General features: G+C 41.4%; 1 protein-coding gene across 2 annotated transcripts in view; it reads left to right on the top strand.

The window, feature by feature from the left end:
- The window catches only part of itgbl1 (integrin, beta-like 1), a 51,950-nt gene that overhangs the window by 9,417 nt on the left and 25,544 nt on the right, over positions 1 to 16,989 (top strand). For both annotated transcript variants that reach the window (XR_005076890.1, XM_037109429.1), the window contains exons 3-7: positions 4,205 to 4,351; positions 6,153 to 6,275; positions 7,451 to 7,591; positions 10,883 to 11,023; positions 12,450 to 12,596. Coding sequence is in view for 1 of the 2 variants with exons in the window: in XM_037109429.1 (XP_036965324.1) it covers positions 4,205 to 4,351; positions 6,153 to 6,275; positions 7,451 to 7,591; positions 10,883 to 11,023; positions 12,450 to 12,596 (699 nt within the window). In the remaining variant the exon portion in view is untranslated. The remainder of the gene's footprint in view (positions 1 to 4,204; positions 4,352 to 6,152; positions 6,276 to 7,450; positions 7,592 to 10,882; positions 11,024 to 12,449; positions 12,597 to 16,989) is intronic.

Genomic DNA, 16,989 nt, shown 5'->3' with positions numbered 1-16,989 from the left:
CACGTGAATCCTCTCTCTCCCGCCTCACTCTTGCTGTCTCTCCCTCCCTCTCTCTCTCTCTCTCTCTCTCTCTCTCTCTCTCTCTCTCTCTTCCTGTCTGAGCTGAGCCGAGCAAAGTGTTTTTTCTCTGTTTTTTTCAGACAGGCTGTGCTGCTCTGCGATTTATGGCCTTTTTCTATCGTCAGAAACCCAGAGGGTGGTCCGGGGCTCTGCAGGCTGGCATTGTCACCATGAAAAAAAAAAAAGAAGAAAAAAGAAAACACTTGTAATTACAACACTTGTCAGTAATTACTGTGACAATATTGGGTTGCGATAGACCATTATATCAAGATTCAACCCCTCAGCCAGCAATCACCCTTTGAGTTCAGTCTTCATTGGAACTTAATGATTTATTTAATTTTCTAATTTATTTTTTCTTTTAACAACACTTAGTGTAATGGCACATGAAGTGTTTGATCACACTCGAGTCAACAGTTCTCTCTTGTACCACCCCTCCAGCCACTGATGTGGATCGAGGCAGAAAGCCAGGTATGTCTGCAGCCCAAAACGGTCTGTAACGTAATGATTCTGGCAGACTTTATCGTACTGGTCTCCTCTCACCTGACCTCAGAGGAGCAGTTAAAATGGTGGCACAGTCACAGCCTAAACCCATTTTCCCCCCTGATTGATGGTTGTTTTGGGGTTTTTCTAAGAACACATTTTAGCCTCTCTGCCTCTCTGTCCAAGGCTACGGGGTTTCCTGGCACAGGCCCCTGCCTCTCTTCCCCCCCCCCCCCCCCCCCCACCAGAGCCAGAGGAGAACCCAAACACATTGGGGTTTGATGTCAGCAGCACATGCTGGAAGAAGTCTGTTGGTCCGGTGTCGTTCCAAAGCAAACCCCTTTAGATCCACGTTCTGTCAGTATTACATAAGCTTATGATGTTGCTTCCAATATGGATATAGACAGATGATACAGACATGGGAAAACAACTCGCGAATGGCAGCCTGACCAAACTAATAGGTTTAGTACATCATTTCTGTTGATTTCCACAAGAGAGGGAGAAAAAAAACAGAAAATAGGGACCCGCAGTGGAATGCAGTACTTGAGCCATTACAGCCCGTTAAATTGTTCATCTCTGTGATTTTTTTTCTCCTTTTTTTTTCCTAGTACATATTTTGATGTGCTCTCACTTAGATATTCTGAGCTTTGCTGGGCAGTGTGCCTGTGCAGTGAGTCACCTAATGATTCCAGCGTGGGCCACAAGGAGAAAAAGCCACTCAAGTGTATCCAAGTCCACTAGTAAAAGGCTATTTTGATTGGCACCACTAACAGCCACCAAACACCTTATTTTGCTGCAGCAAGTGGTTCTTGCGTTGCTGCGATCGTTCCTGTAGAAGGTTTGAATAAAACATCTTTGGGGGGAAGTTGACAAATAGATGCCCCAAGAAATGTACAGAAAATAACGGAGGGATGAAAAGTGCAAGTTCCTCGTTTTGAGGCACAGAGAATGAGTTATTACCTGAGACAGGTGTCTCCCAGATCTTTTCCCACTGAACACGATCTGACTAGCTGCCGTTTCACGCTCCGTAAGCCACAGAGGGAGGAAAGCGAGGAGGAATAATTACTCACTGAAATGAGTGCCATGTTATGAAGAACAGGATCTAAACAAAGTAAGTGGGGAAATGTCATTTGGAAATGAAAAATCAATTGCAAGTAATAAATGAGCATGGAGACATTTTTTTTTTTTTTTTTTTTTTTTTTTTCAGATTTGCAATATGTAATGCACGTCTTACATTTGAGTGTGGCTGAAATCTCAGAATAGGCCCAAGATTGCCTCAGACGTAAGTGAGATAAATGTTTTCTGCTCACGGAGAGGAAATGATTTCCGCTACACATATTTAACCAGTAATCAGTCAAAACCGATGAATTATTATGTTCCATACAAACCTATTTCCGTTTTTAATCTCTCTCAGCATCACACTTTGTTTATCATTAAGCCGGAGCAAGTTAAATTCTAAACCTGAAATTAGCTTGCTGCATGACTCACCATCACCTCGTCAAGGACAATTAATCATGGTAACGCGCCATCACCTGTTATTACTGTCATCGATGCTGGCGCGGACGCAACCTCTCTTCGCGACCCCATTGGATGTATCCGGGCGCCGGCTGGACCCCGATTGGCTGAGCGCATGTGTCCGTCGCTGGAGTGTGGGACGGACCCCGACACCCCCATGTCACAGAGAATTGCTGCTCAGGAAGCACCAGGAAAGATAAACCGTCGACAGACAGCCACCTTCCCACACACATAAAGTTTTGCCCAGCAGACAAAGAGGGGCTGTTTTATGTGTCAGAGTGATTACCAAGTGGAGATTAATGTGGGCTAGTGGGTGGTAGCGACTTTGTAATATTCTGCTGAATTAAATTGGAGAGACCTTAATCTAATTCTGGCTTTTCAGCGATTGTGCGGTAGTTCCCCGCCCGCAAACAAAATGATGAATCCGAGAAGAAATGTCCACACATATAATCTTATTCTGATTATCTCCACGAGTCTGTGTTGACTGTGTAAAATCAAATAACAAGCAAAGAGCAATAACATACTGTAGTAGCAAATGTACAGTGGCTGTGGTCTACAATAGAAATATTCAAGAATAACAAATGACTTTAGAAACAGCTTTAGTTGTGATGTTTTAGAGCAGGCAGCACACAAGAGAGTGCCCACTGCTTTTAAAGATCATGGCTGACCTATATGTGACCACATTGTAATAATATGGAATTTTGAATAATGTTCTATTGTTTTTAAATAACTTTATATTTTTACAGAGTTTGTGGAAAAAGATTCAAGTACTCTGACAGCCAGCAGAAAGCACATTCCATTTCTATTTCTATTCTCTGCCTCTACATTTTCACAGTTTGTATGTCAGCAATTCGACCCAGTATCACAGCAGTTGAGTTGTGAAATACCTCCAAAAATTAATGTGACAAAATGTTTTGTGAAAAGCTTGCAATGGGGAATTGGTGTCCATGTACATGAATCCTATGATCAGATTTCATCAATATCGCATTATCTGATTTTTGATAACACAAAACTGGAATCATCTTTTCCTAACCTAAACCAATATGAATTAAATATCAGAAATAGTAATTTGGTGCCCAAGCATCCTAATCTGTTCTCTCAACCTATTTCTGTTCTTCGTCTCCCTTGTGTTTGCAGTGCTGTCGAGGCATAAACCTCAACCCCAGACTGGATTCGTAAATGGAATCTTTCATTCACTCATAGAAACATGGTGCAGACGCGAAAGAGTTGTGCTGCGAGTCAGAAAAGCAATTTAACATTGCTACCCATGTACACATCAAATTGTGCAACAATTTCACAAACTTCAATGAACAGTTACATTCAACCTTGAAATTCCTCTCTAACCAGTTTATTTTCCCCAAGATTGTATTGTACCTGGGGCTGCCGCTTCCTTTCGAAGTGCACTTTCCACATTCCTCCCTCCCTTGAACCTTTCCCTAAGCGTCCCCTGAGACGTATCGATAATGAGCAGAGACAGGAGACTTGCCTGTTTTTAATGACTGATGGACAGCCCTTGAAAAGGACACCGCATTTACATGATGAACGAGTCAGGAGAATGATTGAGTGTGACATACAAGGCCCGTGCTGCTCAATGCAGTGGGAGCAACATTTATAATAACTTGTCAACAGCCCTCCATTTGCATCACATGATCCCTCCTGTTTTTCATAATGCTCACTACGGCCATCAGAACAATGAGAAATAGTGACGCCAGGCTGCCTGCGTGGGTCCTCTGAACACTGCAAAGCTCCTACTGAGTGATGGATGGAGAAATTAATATATCATCCTGAAATTTTACAACAAAAAAGGGGTTGTACTGCAAATAAGACTGAAAAGATATAAAAGACAAAACTGTACTCCCTGCCTGGTTGCTTAGACGAGCCTTTATGCACCTCCAGAGACATGTATGATATTTAACATCCATTAAAACAAAGACAATTGGGAGTACAACGGGTTCCTTATAATAATTAGGAGTCAAGGAAGACGAATGAATCCCAAAACGCTAATTCATACACTCTCCTGATAAAGCAATGCCATCACGTTGGTTTTAAGATAACACCGTGTTACTTTTGTTTATAGAGTGATATGCAGCGCTGGCAGAGGGTATGCTTTTCAGCATCGAAAAACAGCGTGTGGTGTGTTTCCCCTCAGACCGCGGCTTCTGTGACTGTGGGACGTGTGAGTGTGACGAAGGCTGGTCCGGAGATGCCTGCCAGTTCCAGGAGGAGTGTAACCTCCCCAACAAGAAGAGCAAGGAGCTGTGCAAAAATCCACAGGGGGTGGTGTGCTCCAACAGAGGTACTGTGATCACACACACACACACGCTCATGTATACACAGAATCAGTCTTAAAGAGTGCACTTAGAATTTAATCTACAGGCACCGCATATTCAAAGACACATAAAGACACAGTTACCACAAAACAATGATATGAAATTTATTTAACTTTTAATATTTTGCTTTGGTACCACTTTCCAACCGTTGAGATATTCTCCATGAACGTAAAATAAAGTTGTAACTAATGGCTCTCCCAAAATGCTTTAAAACCCAGTAATAAGCCATCTATAAAGAAAAGTCATATGTTGCCAGGTTGTGAAATCTGCTGCACAGCACTGATTTCTAATCATTGGATACTGTAGCTTATGTGTTACAATGAGTTTGTCCTTTTCAATAACTGCTACCAGCCAAAAATACAGACGAAGTGAAGGGGAACCTGCCTTCTTACTAAAAGCTAAAAGCTAAAAGCTCAGTAAACATAATACTTTTATGGTATCTATCAAGTCTTCTTCTCTACAGCATGATTTCTTTTAGTAAATGATGCGTGGCTACCTTTTGATTGACAAGTCGCTACCACAGCGGGTCCCCAGGATCTCAGTCACATCCAATCAGGTAGCATTGCATATCCTCTGCAATTCTACCCTCTTGTTCGAGAGTAGGATTGATGGTGGCTGAGATGCACAGCTCGAGTGTTTAGAATGGCAGTCCGCAAATTAAGTGGCGAAGTCACAGTGGATTTACACTTGTATTAACCATAATAAAGCCATTGGTTACAACTTGATAACCCCTTTCAGTTCAGTTCTTACAGCTGAGGCAGATACTTGTGCTCTATCAGTGTAAACAATCTCTTTTCCGCTAACGCAGGTACATTAAATAAATCCATGCATGAATCAGCATCATTGGGAAGAGTGACCTCTTGAGTTAACAATACTGTAAGTACGTATTGATAATTCAATTTCATCTTAAATCTCATAAGCCAGACCTCATGTGAAGCACAAAGTCCAGGTTTGTGTGTTTATGTCTGTGGACACTTGATTGATTATTGGTACAATGAGGACGCACACTGTGAGCAGATGTCTGGGATGACAACCCCTCACCTACCGAGGCCCAACCCCACCACTGGCCCCCAGCTAAATGAAGGATGAACACAAATGTGGGTGTCCGCTTGTCAGCGTGTACACACACACACACACACACACACACACACACACACACACACACACAAATATAACCCAACCACCTTCAGACACCAGTCTAGCTCTGTTGCCACATGTTGACTGCGCCTCCAATGCACATCTGCTAACCAGCTGGGCTCTTGGTCTCAGAGTTCACTGCATCAAAACATACACCCGTACATCCTTCCACCCATGACTGACCACATAATGCAAACATATACACACAAACAAACTTGACCCTTTTTCAGCAAATAAACTCAAAGTGACAGTTCACCCCAGAATCAAAAACACAGTTGCTGAGTTTTTACAGATACTGGCTGCAGAGATGTCTGTCATCCCTGGACAATTTTGGTGCTCAGAGCACCAAAAGATATGTTTGACAACCTCAGCAGCAGCGATAGAAAATAGTTCCGACATGGCACCACACACAACAGGGTCTGTGGATTGTTTTGATTTCTGGAAAGAGACATTGCTGGTGAGTTTTTTCAAATGTATTTCCTTAATGCCATCTAGTAGCGTTATATTCTAGAGAAGGAAGACATCTCTACTGCCTGTTATCTCCAAAACTTGGCAACTTAAACCAGAGCAATCTAGATGAATAAATAGCACTACAAAAAAAACTGTCCCTAAAGCTGTTATCTTCAATAGGCACCTGCCACTGCGGTAGCTGCATGTGTGACAATGAGGACAACAGGGGTCTGGTGACTGGACGTTTCTGTGAGTGTGACGACAGCGAGTGTCTGGACGAGGACACCGGAGAGGTGTGTGGAGGTATGCCCCGCAGACCCCGTCTCACCCCTTCACTCTTCACCCAAAGCAGAACAGACACCTTAGTTGAACATATGGTGTCATTCTGTCTCAGTTGACTTATTCAGTGCCAGCAGCTGTCATACAAACTTTCTCTTTTTGAAGGAAAACTGACAAAGTTTATTTTTCTGTTTTTATTAAGAGTTTGTGATAACTGATGTCAACTGACCATTCGCTTAACCTCTCCCCTGAACAGCAACTGTCCAGTGTCCAGTCTTAGCTCAGCAATTATTATGTTAACTCCTATAACATTGTCATGACATAGCACCTACAATACGCCAAACTGTTACAGACAGGGGGTTTGTATTTTCCACAGTGGTGATGCACTCAGAAATTGTGAGGGGGGCCAAATCTCACATAATGCTATATAACCATCATTGTTTTTTTTTGTTTGTTTTTTTTTAAAAACACAAAATCTTTCAAGGAAATCCAAAAAGTATATGTCATCTTGTTAGCTACCAAGCTTGCCAAGCACATCTAGGAATTGACTGGACTTTTACCCAGTCTCTCATACAGGTAATGTTCAGTTCCTCAAAAAGATAATGATAAAAAAATTATGTTTTAGTCCATTTCCAAGGTTCCACCTAAAACAAAAATATTTACAAAATGTGTACACATTTTTTTGTATTTATTGTAATTTTTTGGTTCTCCCCTTATTTGTACAACAGAAAACAATCTGTAGATGAGCACGATGCTCTTCCTGAAGTACATTTTCTAACTAAACATAATAAAACACAGTAGCCCCATGTGTCCATGAAGGTTAATTGGGAGTTAAATGTAATTTGAGTTGTTCTCAGCCAACTGAATTTAACAGTGTTATACTCACCCCTGTGTTCTGCAGTTGATTCTGAGCCTGTTCGTCAGGGTTAATTAGCCATTCACAAGTTCATTTTGAAAAACAAATTCTAACATTACCACTTAAAAGCAGTCATGACAAATGTCAAATGTTGGATATTAGTACACTGTGTTTTTGAAAAGGTCACCTTTTCTGATACTGTTTGGCACAAATAGAACATAATCACCATTTGTAGCAATTGTACAATCCTCTTCAAATCCTAATACCTGAAAATGTAAATGAGTAACAAGGTGAAATCTGTTTAACGCTGAGGTGAACTCATCACTCTCGGATCTGCTTCCAGGCCATGGCCAGTGTTACTGTGGAAACTGTTACTGTGCTGCTGGTTGGCATGGAGACAGATGTGAATTCCTGTGTGACATCAGCCCGTGGGAAAGCAAGAAGAGATGCACGTCTCCAGATGGCAAAATCTGCAGCAACAGAGGTCTGTTTACCCACTTCAAAGCCAGCATACAACACACAACCAGAGCAGTCTGGGATCCCATCTTGTATGGTTATTTCATGATAGTTGGTTGAATTATGATGTCAATTTTGAATGTGATATTATCGTTAATGGAAATCAAAATAAGAAAATAAATGCAAAATATAATAAAAAATATTGAAAACATGTTTTTCCAAATCCAGATGCAGATATTTATGATTACTAATTCACACAACACCTTACAGCTTGACCGTACAGCTACACAGCTCATTAGAATCCATCCCAATGGTGATGATTCTAATTAAATTATGCTGCTGAGAAACAGGAAACAAACATTCAGGTTCATTTCCTGTCTGTTATCTGGAGTTGTTAGAGGAGGAAAACAGGCTGTCTTGGAAGAACTGATGGAAATGAAGGGAAAGGATATTCAATCTAGATGTAAATACATTAGTTTCCAGTATGTCTGACCAGTTCAGTGTGACTTCTGTGATCTACCAGAGATGGGTCGTCCTTGACATCAAGAAGATGAAAAGCAATGAAGACAGTGGGAAAAGTACAGATAAAAATGCAGAGACCGGTTCAAGAAATCATCATACAAATTCCACCGAAAATCATCCGAGATTGGTGGACAGGCAGTCAGAGAAAGAGCCTCACTAGCACAACTCAAGTGATCCTGAGGGATTTCACTAAAGCTCCCCCTTAAATTAATTACAGCAGACTGGCTGAGGGCTGGCTAAGTGGTAGGACTAAATGGTAGGCTACATGGATGGAGCCCCCTATGATTTATGGTTAAGTGCACAGCTGACACAACATGAACAACCATTCACAGTGTACATGGCGGAGTATCCCATTGTACTCTTCTTTAAAGGCCATGCAAAGACAATCCCGAGAGTAACAAGAGAGGGGAATATAGGAAATATGAGTGCAATTAAAAGTGAGTCCGCACCAGTTTGAAATGATTTATTGCCACTGGTTTTTATGTGAAAATCAACCATGACACATTATTTCTGCTTGTTCAATAAGCTTGACAGTGTTTCCCAATTTTTTCAAAAGCAACTATCAATTGAATTGTCTATGGATTCCTTTATTGATTGGTTTTTGATCCATGTGGGAGAAAAGATTATTAGCTTTGATATAGTTTAATTACTCTCTCTGGTGAGCAAAAGCTTAGCTAAGAAAAAGGATACAGCATGTACAGGAAGTCTGAAAGGTTTGGAAAGTTGAGGTTTGTAACTTTTAAGAATTGATGAAACAAAACATTCTTTGGACATTTAGTTATGTCTATTCAAGGCAAAAACAACAAGTATAACAAGGCTGCCAGTAGGGGTGGGTCATCTGATAACTTTTGAGTGTGATAGATCTAGAAGGCATGCACAATCCGCTTTTTGGACAAAGTGTAGAGGTCAAGGTATTGAATGCCCTGTTCCTAAACTATACATAACCTCACTGATTAGTTTATAATGCAACGTGAGTTACAGCTAGGGGCATGGCGGGTTAGGAGCTTGTGCCAATGCAAGGGCTTAAGGTCCAGTGTGAAGGCTTTACTGGCACTGAGCAGTGTGGTTGGAGATTGAAACCAACTGAGCAGCCCTCGTCTCAGCCTCCACTCCGAAGGCCGCTAAAAACACAAAACATTAAAAGGTGCTCTCTAGAGTGAGTGTTTGGTTTGTCCATTCAGGACTTCTGTAGAAACCTGGTGGTGCAACATGGTGGACTCCATGGCATGTGCCCACTCCTTCCGTATATGTACAGTAAAAGGCTCATTCTAAGGTAAGAAATCTAGACAGTTATACGATTGTGGTGATTATGCATTAATGAGAAAATAATTATGAAAATTACATTCCATCCCCTAAATCCTACTCACAGGAGCTTTAAGGATAGGGAGAAAGGAGAATTTCCAGGGCTATTTCCAGTCTGGCTATAAACAAAAGGGTATTTCAAATTTGAGAAAGAAAAGATCGCAAATTAGGTTGTTGATTGTGACTGTGATGAAATTGGTCATTATTTTGGGGGGCAGATTGTCCTCAAGCAGCGTACCAGCAAGGCAATTTGATTCTTAACTCCCATCCCTATATGACATGCTGCCATTTTGCTCCAAATTAATCCTCCTTTAAAGCATTGTGAAGATAATTCCTGGTGATTATAGGAGGTGGATCAACGATGATGATTACATAAAGGCGGCTTGATTTGATTTCATCATCCTGTATAGATGTAGAGATGTGAAGTGTTTTGTAGAAGACTGTAAAATGTCCTCCCTCTCTCTCTCTCTCCTGCTGCGCTCAACGCTAACCTTTGTCTCCTGCTCTGCTCATGCTCTGAAATGGATGAGTGAACGATTTCACTGACAGTGCACAATGGATTACTCTCTTACTCTGTTCCAACAGGCTGCCGACCCCCCGTCTGTTAGGTTCAACTAGTCTCCACAGTTGGGCTAATAATAAACTAACTGGCGTACTGTCAAAATGACAACAGTCACACAGTGCTGGAGGCCAAACACGTGTATCTGTACTAATTTTTTTTTTTTTTTGTATGAAAACAGTCTGAGACTGAGATCATATGGTTGCACAAGGCACACAGAGAGGTAATGTTCCCTTTTGTGTGATGATGGCGGGCAAAAACAGTCTCTAAATATACAAATCGTTAATGCATTCTCTAAAGTGGCTCTGGTTCCATTTTACAGACTGTAGAAAGCCTTTATAGAATGTTTCTGAGCAGTAACTGGTACAGGTGCTGTAATCTGCTCCGGTGAAGCCAGGCTGTGACATTTGTGGCAGACATAAAAGTGCATGTCTCCATAAATCCGAGGCTCCAGGGTTATGAGGTGGTGAGGGAGACCGAACCAAGGGCCAAGGGCCAGACACGCGCCAGCCACAGCCCATGGACTTGCCAGCTGGCCTGGCTCCCCTGGGGTTCCCTGTGCTCTGTCACTGCTGATAAGAGAAAATGGGATTTCCACTAGCTGCTGCTGCTCAGCTGACGCCTGGGCTAAGATGTAAAACAAACAAGAGAGAGAGGGAGAGAAACAGACAGATACGTAGATTAAAGGAGAAGAATGACACAGGAGGAGAACTTGTATTTATCCTGTTGTATGTAGCCTCCGCTGACTAGAAAAGTATATCCTGCCACCCACCACCCACATCTGTGGGAGAAGATTGGCCCCCTGTTAATAATCTCATTCGTTTTTTCTCTGTTCTCATTGTTGTTTTATTTGGACTGTACAGCTGAAAAAAGAAAACAGCCTTACAATTCAATGTGAATTTACAGTATGTGTGTTTGTGTGGTTGTGTTTGTCAGGGACCTGTGTGTGTGGAGAATGCAACTGTTACGATGTAGATCCCTCTGGCGACTGGGGAGATATACATGGAGACACCTGCGAGTGCGACGAGAGGAACTGTCATGCAACCTACGACCGATACACGGATGATTTCTGCTCAGGTCAGCATGAGGTTTTCAGATTATAGAAATACTGTACATGTATGCAACTATGCAACATTTACAGACACCTAGATTTCCCTTGAAAATCTGGCTCAGTGTTTTGGATATATGCCTGTTTGCTTTCTTAACAAGAGATGAGGAGATCAACAGCACTCTTGTGTTTGTCTTTGTAATACACGCCTGCAGCCAGATGCCAGTTAGCTTAGCACAAAGACTGGAAACAGGAGGGAAGCAGCTAGACTAGCATGACTCTTTCCAAAGGTTACAACATTTGCTTAGAAAAGTGAAACTTTAATGGACTACGACCAGTAATGTCTTGTGGTCTCTGATGGTTGGCCAAGAAATAGTTAAGCAAGTTGTCATTTATACTTTTTACAGTTTAATCAAACATAATATGTGTGAGTTGATTGGCTGTAGAGGAGATGGTAGGTCTCAGAGCAAAGCAAGCTGTTTCTTCAGCGTCTTTATGTTAAGCTGAGCTAACAAGCTAATGGCTCATTGGTGTACAGTGAATCCGATATTGGTAAGTTTTCCTCATGTAAGTCTCTGTAAGGAAGTTAGCATGAGCACAGTTTTCAAAATGCTAAAGTATTGCTATGAAGTGAACTGACCTATGTAATATACAGCTACTGGTATATCATTTTGTTTACCATTTAATATTGTTCACCCTCCAGTTTCTTGCACTGAACACACCAACAACGGCTTCCCATCTGATTCTACTCCGGTGCAACTCTGCAGTTGTAAAAAAGAAACTTTCCATATAACTTAACAATAAAATGTAGAGGGCTGGGAATGACCTTTCACTGTTTCTCCAAGAATTAATGAACAACATATGATGGATGGTACCATTGTGCCCACAACTACTAATTTATGTACCAGAAAATATTTTAGCAATCTAGCACAGACGCAGTTAACAACCTTCATGTGTAGTTCACTGCAGCAGAAAATGCAAGCACAGTTCACTTCTTTTAACATTTTGAATCTCATCTTTCTCCATCAGTTCCTCTCTGTTTGTCCTCTGGACCAGTTTTAATCAAAGATGGTCAACCAGGAGCTTAAAGCAAGATAGACAGTCAAAGTTTGTTCAGTCGATGTTTCTGAGGACCTTTAAATTCCTCTTCATCAGTCTTCACACACACACACACACACACACACACACACACACACACACACACACACACACACACACACACACACACACACACACACACACACACACACACACACACACACACACACACAGAAGCTTCCATTTTTACTTTCTTGCTTCATAACCTACTCAACTCCCCACGCTGCCTGGTGTGTCCACATCACTCAGTGGTGTTTTTTCCCCCTCAGTGGGCTTAGTTGAATTTTCCTTCTACAAAGCCTCCACTTTGTTTCACCTCTGTGCTTCCTCCACCTCTTATCTTTTTCCTCTCGGTAGGTCATGGCCAGTGTAATTGTGGCAGGTGTGACTGCAAGGAGGGATGGGCTGGGAAGAAGTGTGAGCATCCTCTGTCCTGCTCCTTGTCTCTGGAGAGCAGTGTGAAGAAGTGTCGCGGAACGTCCAATTTGCCCTGCTTCGGACGAGGTACCTGGTCTTCCCATCCGCTCCTGTTGCCATGGTTACTGCAGCAGGCCTGTACTCCCCCTCACCTCTTGGTGTAAAATAGGCCATTTCCAGTGTTTCGCATCTCTTAATCCATCCTTAAGAGGGCTGGAGACATAAATCTGATAGTATCTTTAAACAAGCCGCAAAATGAGAAGCAGCCATGCATTGCATTTACTCTGTGAAACAATATCCTAAACATGAATGTTGTAATATTATGAAAGGTAGCGTCATCAAACTATAGAACAAAGACTACAACCCATCATGATATCCATTAAAAGACTACAAAACCTATAGTCAAGTGAGGGAGAGGAAAAACTAGTGAGGGAGATGAAAATAAAGGGAAAAGGAGCGATAGCCATGTTTCCATAAAATGGCAAGTGAATTTTAAGTGAACTTTTGAAAGTTTTCAAAAAAAAAAAAAAAAATGTATGCAATTATAGTAATAATGATAATCTGGTGTGCTTCTAACTGTTTTGAGTGAATGAACTAGGCTATGGAGAGGGTCATGTTGTCAGAGGATGATGTGGTGTGGGCTATGTGGCAACAGAAGTAAACAGGGGCTAGATGTACACAAACCAGGTGACAAATGGAGAGAGGTCTTCAGGAATTACTTTCAATAGGGCAAGTTGGAATTGATCATGCAAGTCAGCTAGCATTGGCCATGTTGCCATGCTGTCCAGAGTCGAAATGCAAAGATTATGATGCACTATAGAGAGTGGAAACAGAGGAGTACAAAAAGAAGTCCTAAATTATGTGACCAATAACACATCAAAACAGGTGTTTTTTATTTAAATCCATGTCTTGTGCAGGATTTGTTGGTTGCTCTTGGGAGACACTCCATTCAAAGTTGACCCCTCGTCCCAGCTCAATGGTTCAGACAGAGAGAGACGGCACAGTGGTGGTTAAGCAAGCAAGAGCGTGAATGAAGAGAGGTAGTTGATTAGTGAGAACAAAGCAGTGAATATGATAAATAAAATGTTATTTTCTGATTGTCTGACAGAGGTTACTTTCCCAACAAATCACACCCACACAGTTCCTGCAGATCCTTTGTAATTATGTGTGAATACAAGTGTAGCGTCATCGAGTCTGCTGTTTACCTCTCTGCTCTGCCTGCGTGTATGTGTGTGACCCAGCCCTCGGTCAAACAGATACATAGACCTGCAGCTCTTCATACATAAAAGACCAAGAGCACAAGAGAGAGACGCAGACTGCATTGTAATATGGTCAATTCATTTTTATCGAATCCCAACCTCACACCTGGCATACTGTTATTGGCTGGGGGCTATACACCCACCGCCATATGGACACAGAAAGCTCTCAAACAGAGCAAAATACTGAGAAAATATGAAAATACAGGCAGAGGGCAGGGTCTCTGTAGACACTGACACACCACACATTTCTACTGGGTCATAAATTATGATTGTGAGGGATTACTTTTGTACAGTATAGCTTTACAATGGCATGACAGGAAAAGACTGAATTCACAGAGTTTAAGTTGTAAAACAATGCCTCAGTGTCTTGTTGTCACCACCCCTCACAAGCCCCTAGAGAATAGCTCCCCACATTTCAAGACATACCAATATACGCACATGCAGGTTGCACTACTGCTTGTCAGTGCATGTTAGGATTTTGCCCTGATATGTGTGCTTGTGCTCATATCTATGTATTGTATGTGCACATTTATATGCCTGAGTGAGATTAAGGGACACTGTTCGTCTGCAACAGTGTAAGCCACGGCTGGGAGAGCTCTCTCAATAGAACAAGCTGTAGGTCGATGTGTCGAGACTTATTACAGTGCACTGTATGCTTCATTAGTGGCCATTCTGGTCAGGGGAAGCTTGTTTTCTTGGAGCCTCCAAAATGCAAGGCCTAATACTAATATTAGATACAGATACTGAGGCAACACTGGAAACCCAATGCGAGGGTCCAAGTTGTGCTTCAGTTGTTGTCCCAGTCATGCACCCTTGAGGCTGTTGATTGATGACAGTAAGGAAAAATCGAGGGAATAGACAAACAAAAAATGTAAATAACACTAGTTTATCTTTTTAGGGTGAGAAATCCGACATTCTGTACAAGCTGTTTGTATCGTAGACTACAAATGAAAATATATTTGCAATGAAGACATTTCTACATTGGAAACTTGTTTCTGAATGTTGTGTCTTTTTCTATAGAACTAATTAGCACTGAGTGAAGAGGCAACAATAAAGTTCACAGGAAATGAACATTCTTAGATATCATTTATCAAGATGTTGATGCTCAAAATCTCAACTAATCTGCTTCATCAGGACTGTGTGGGTGTGGTTTTATCAGATTAACAAAACATGAGCAAACAACCCCACTACTTTCATCAGATTCAGATTAAAATACTGCTCAGCCCTGATTGGTGCACAAGCGTATGATATCATCTTATCCTGCTCACTTAAAGTAGTGACCTCAGACAGCATGGCACAGACAGAAAGCTTTTACTTGAACCAAAACTGTTCAAACTTTGGCAACTTTGTCTTTAAACGCCATCGTTATCAAAGTAGTTTTAAAAGCCTTTGAATTCTGTACGTGATGCTCAAACCCTTAATTAAGATTAAACTGAACAGATGTACACAGCCTGAAGCTTTCTAGCCAGAAAAGGGTGAAACAAATTAGTCACCTTTCGCAAAGCTGCGCTGATTAATCTTTACAGGCAGTGGACATAAACACCCATGGCCGCAGCTGTGATATACTGTATTAATTTGAAATATCATGAAACTAATTAGGGTTGGGATCACATTTTGAGTTAAGTAATCCAGAAAGAAAGGTATTTATAGTCATGTTGCATTGAAGGTTTAGATATTGCTCTCCCTAGAAGAGGCAGATGAATAAATGTTTAACTTTTAGGCAACTGTGCAAAGCCGAAGTCAAGAACGAAACAGCAGAGGTCCTATGTGACTTTGTTGATATCAGCGTTCAACCTGTGTGTGGAAAATGTGCTGGTGCAAAGCAGTACCTTAGAAAAAAAAAAATGCCTTGGATTCATATAGAGAAAAAGTATTTAAAAAAAAACATCTGCACAGCTTGTAGAGCGGTGCAGAATAATAATATCTCTTTTCCTTAAAAACACAATTATGATTGTGAATCAATAATTTTAAAATGTTTGTCAGGTCCAAAACAATTGTTTTGTTTATGTCTTTTTTCTGAATTCTGATGGTTGGTTCCAGCTTCTAACAAGGTTTGTCAGCCAATGGTATAACACTGTTGGTATCACAGGGTATCTGTGTTTTGTCAGCGATCAACTGTCTTGGTAGTTAGTGGTAGTTTGTGGAAAACAACACAAGAATGGCTGAGTTCTTCAGTATACGCCCAGCAACATTACTGTTAGCTAGTGTTAGCAACATTAACCTTTGCATGCTAGCACTAGCAACATTATCGAAGAACAGCGGTGCTGTAACTTGCACTGATTTAGCTTGATAGCTAAGGTGTAATGTCATGAAACCAGGAACATGGCTGGTTATGTCAGCTTGAAAATCACAACTAAAGAAAATAAAGACCTAGCAAATTGTGTTTTCAACATGTAGGAAGGGTTCATATTCAAGTAAAATTTAATATAGAACACTGTTGTAAAGATTCCTTAAGATGAGATCAGAGACAAGTTATATCTTCCATGACTAAGCCAGACAACACTCAGCAAAGTCAGTATTGTGGCGTAGCTTTGCTCAGACAGATACTATGTCCAGAGTTAACAATGCACAATGGTCACTTTACCATTGTTCTTAAACTGACTGACAGCCTGCATTGTTCCAAAGTACGTATGCTATGGTCATTTGTTATTAAGATAAATTATCAAGAAAAGTAATGCACAAGTCTTCTGAGGCATCCCTCGGACCTATATTTTACACTGCTGCAGCAGCCTTAATCAATCTGCTTTACAGTGCTGTATGAGCCATTGTTCAGTGTAGCATTATTCCATTCATTTTGCTCTGAACATTGGTGTAGTTTTCTGGGAAATACCGAGCAGTGTCCTTGTACTTCAGGATGAGGCAATAAGAAAAGGTAAAGCCGGCTGTACTCTGTTGGTCTCACAGTGATTCAACTTAATAATGTAGGCGGTGGTGGGCGATACTACAGGGAGCACAACCTGCCTGGTCACAGGGCTCTGTGGATTTAACAGGGGTTAATGTGAAGCATTGATTTCCTGTTTCATTTGAAATCCACAGCCTTTCAGCCACGTCCGTGTTCCAAATGTAAAGAGAGGATATGTAGGCTGCAGCAAACTGTGTGTTATTCTAGTGGCCATACACATCCTTCACAACCATGCAGAGGAAAGCTGCTGATTAGATCAGGCACCTGAGACAGATAGGGAGCAGCCGCTTACATGGGGACGATTACATCAACAAGTCGA

The sequence above is a fragment of the Acanthopagrus latus genome, chromosome 9, assembly GCF_904848185.1.
Source record: "Acanthopagrus latus isolate v.2019 chromosome 9, fAcaLat1.1, whole genome shotgun sequence".
Lineage (NCBI taxonomy): Eukaryota > Metazoa > Chordata > Actinopteri > Spariformes > Sparidae > Acanthopagrus > Acanthopagrus latus.
The sequence above is the reverse complement of the archived record's forward strand: the minus strand, read 5'-3'. Positions and strand labels throughout refer to the sequence as shown.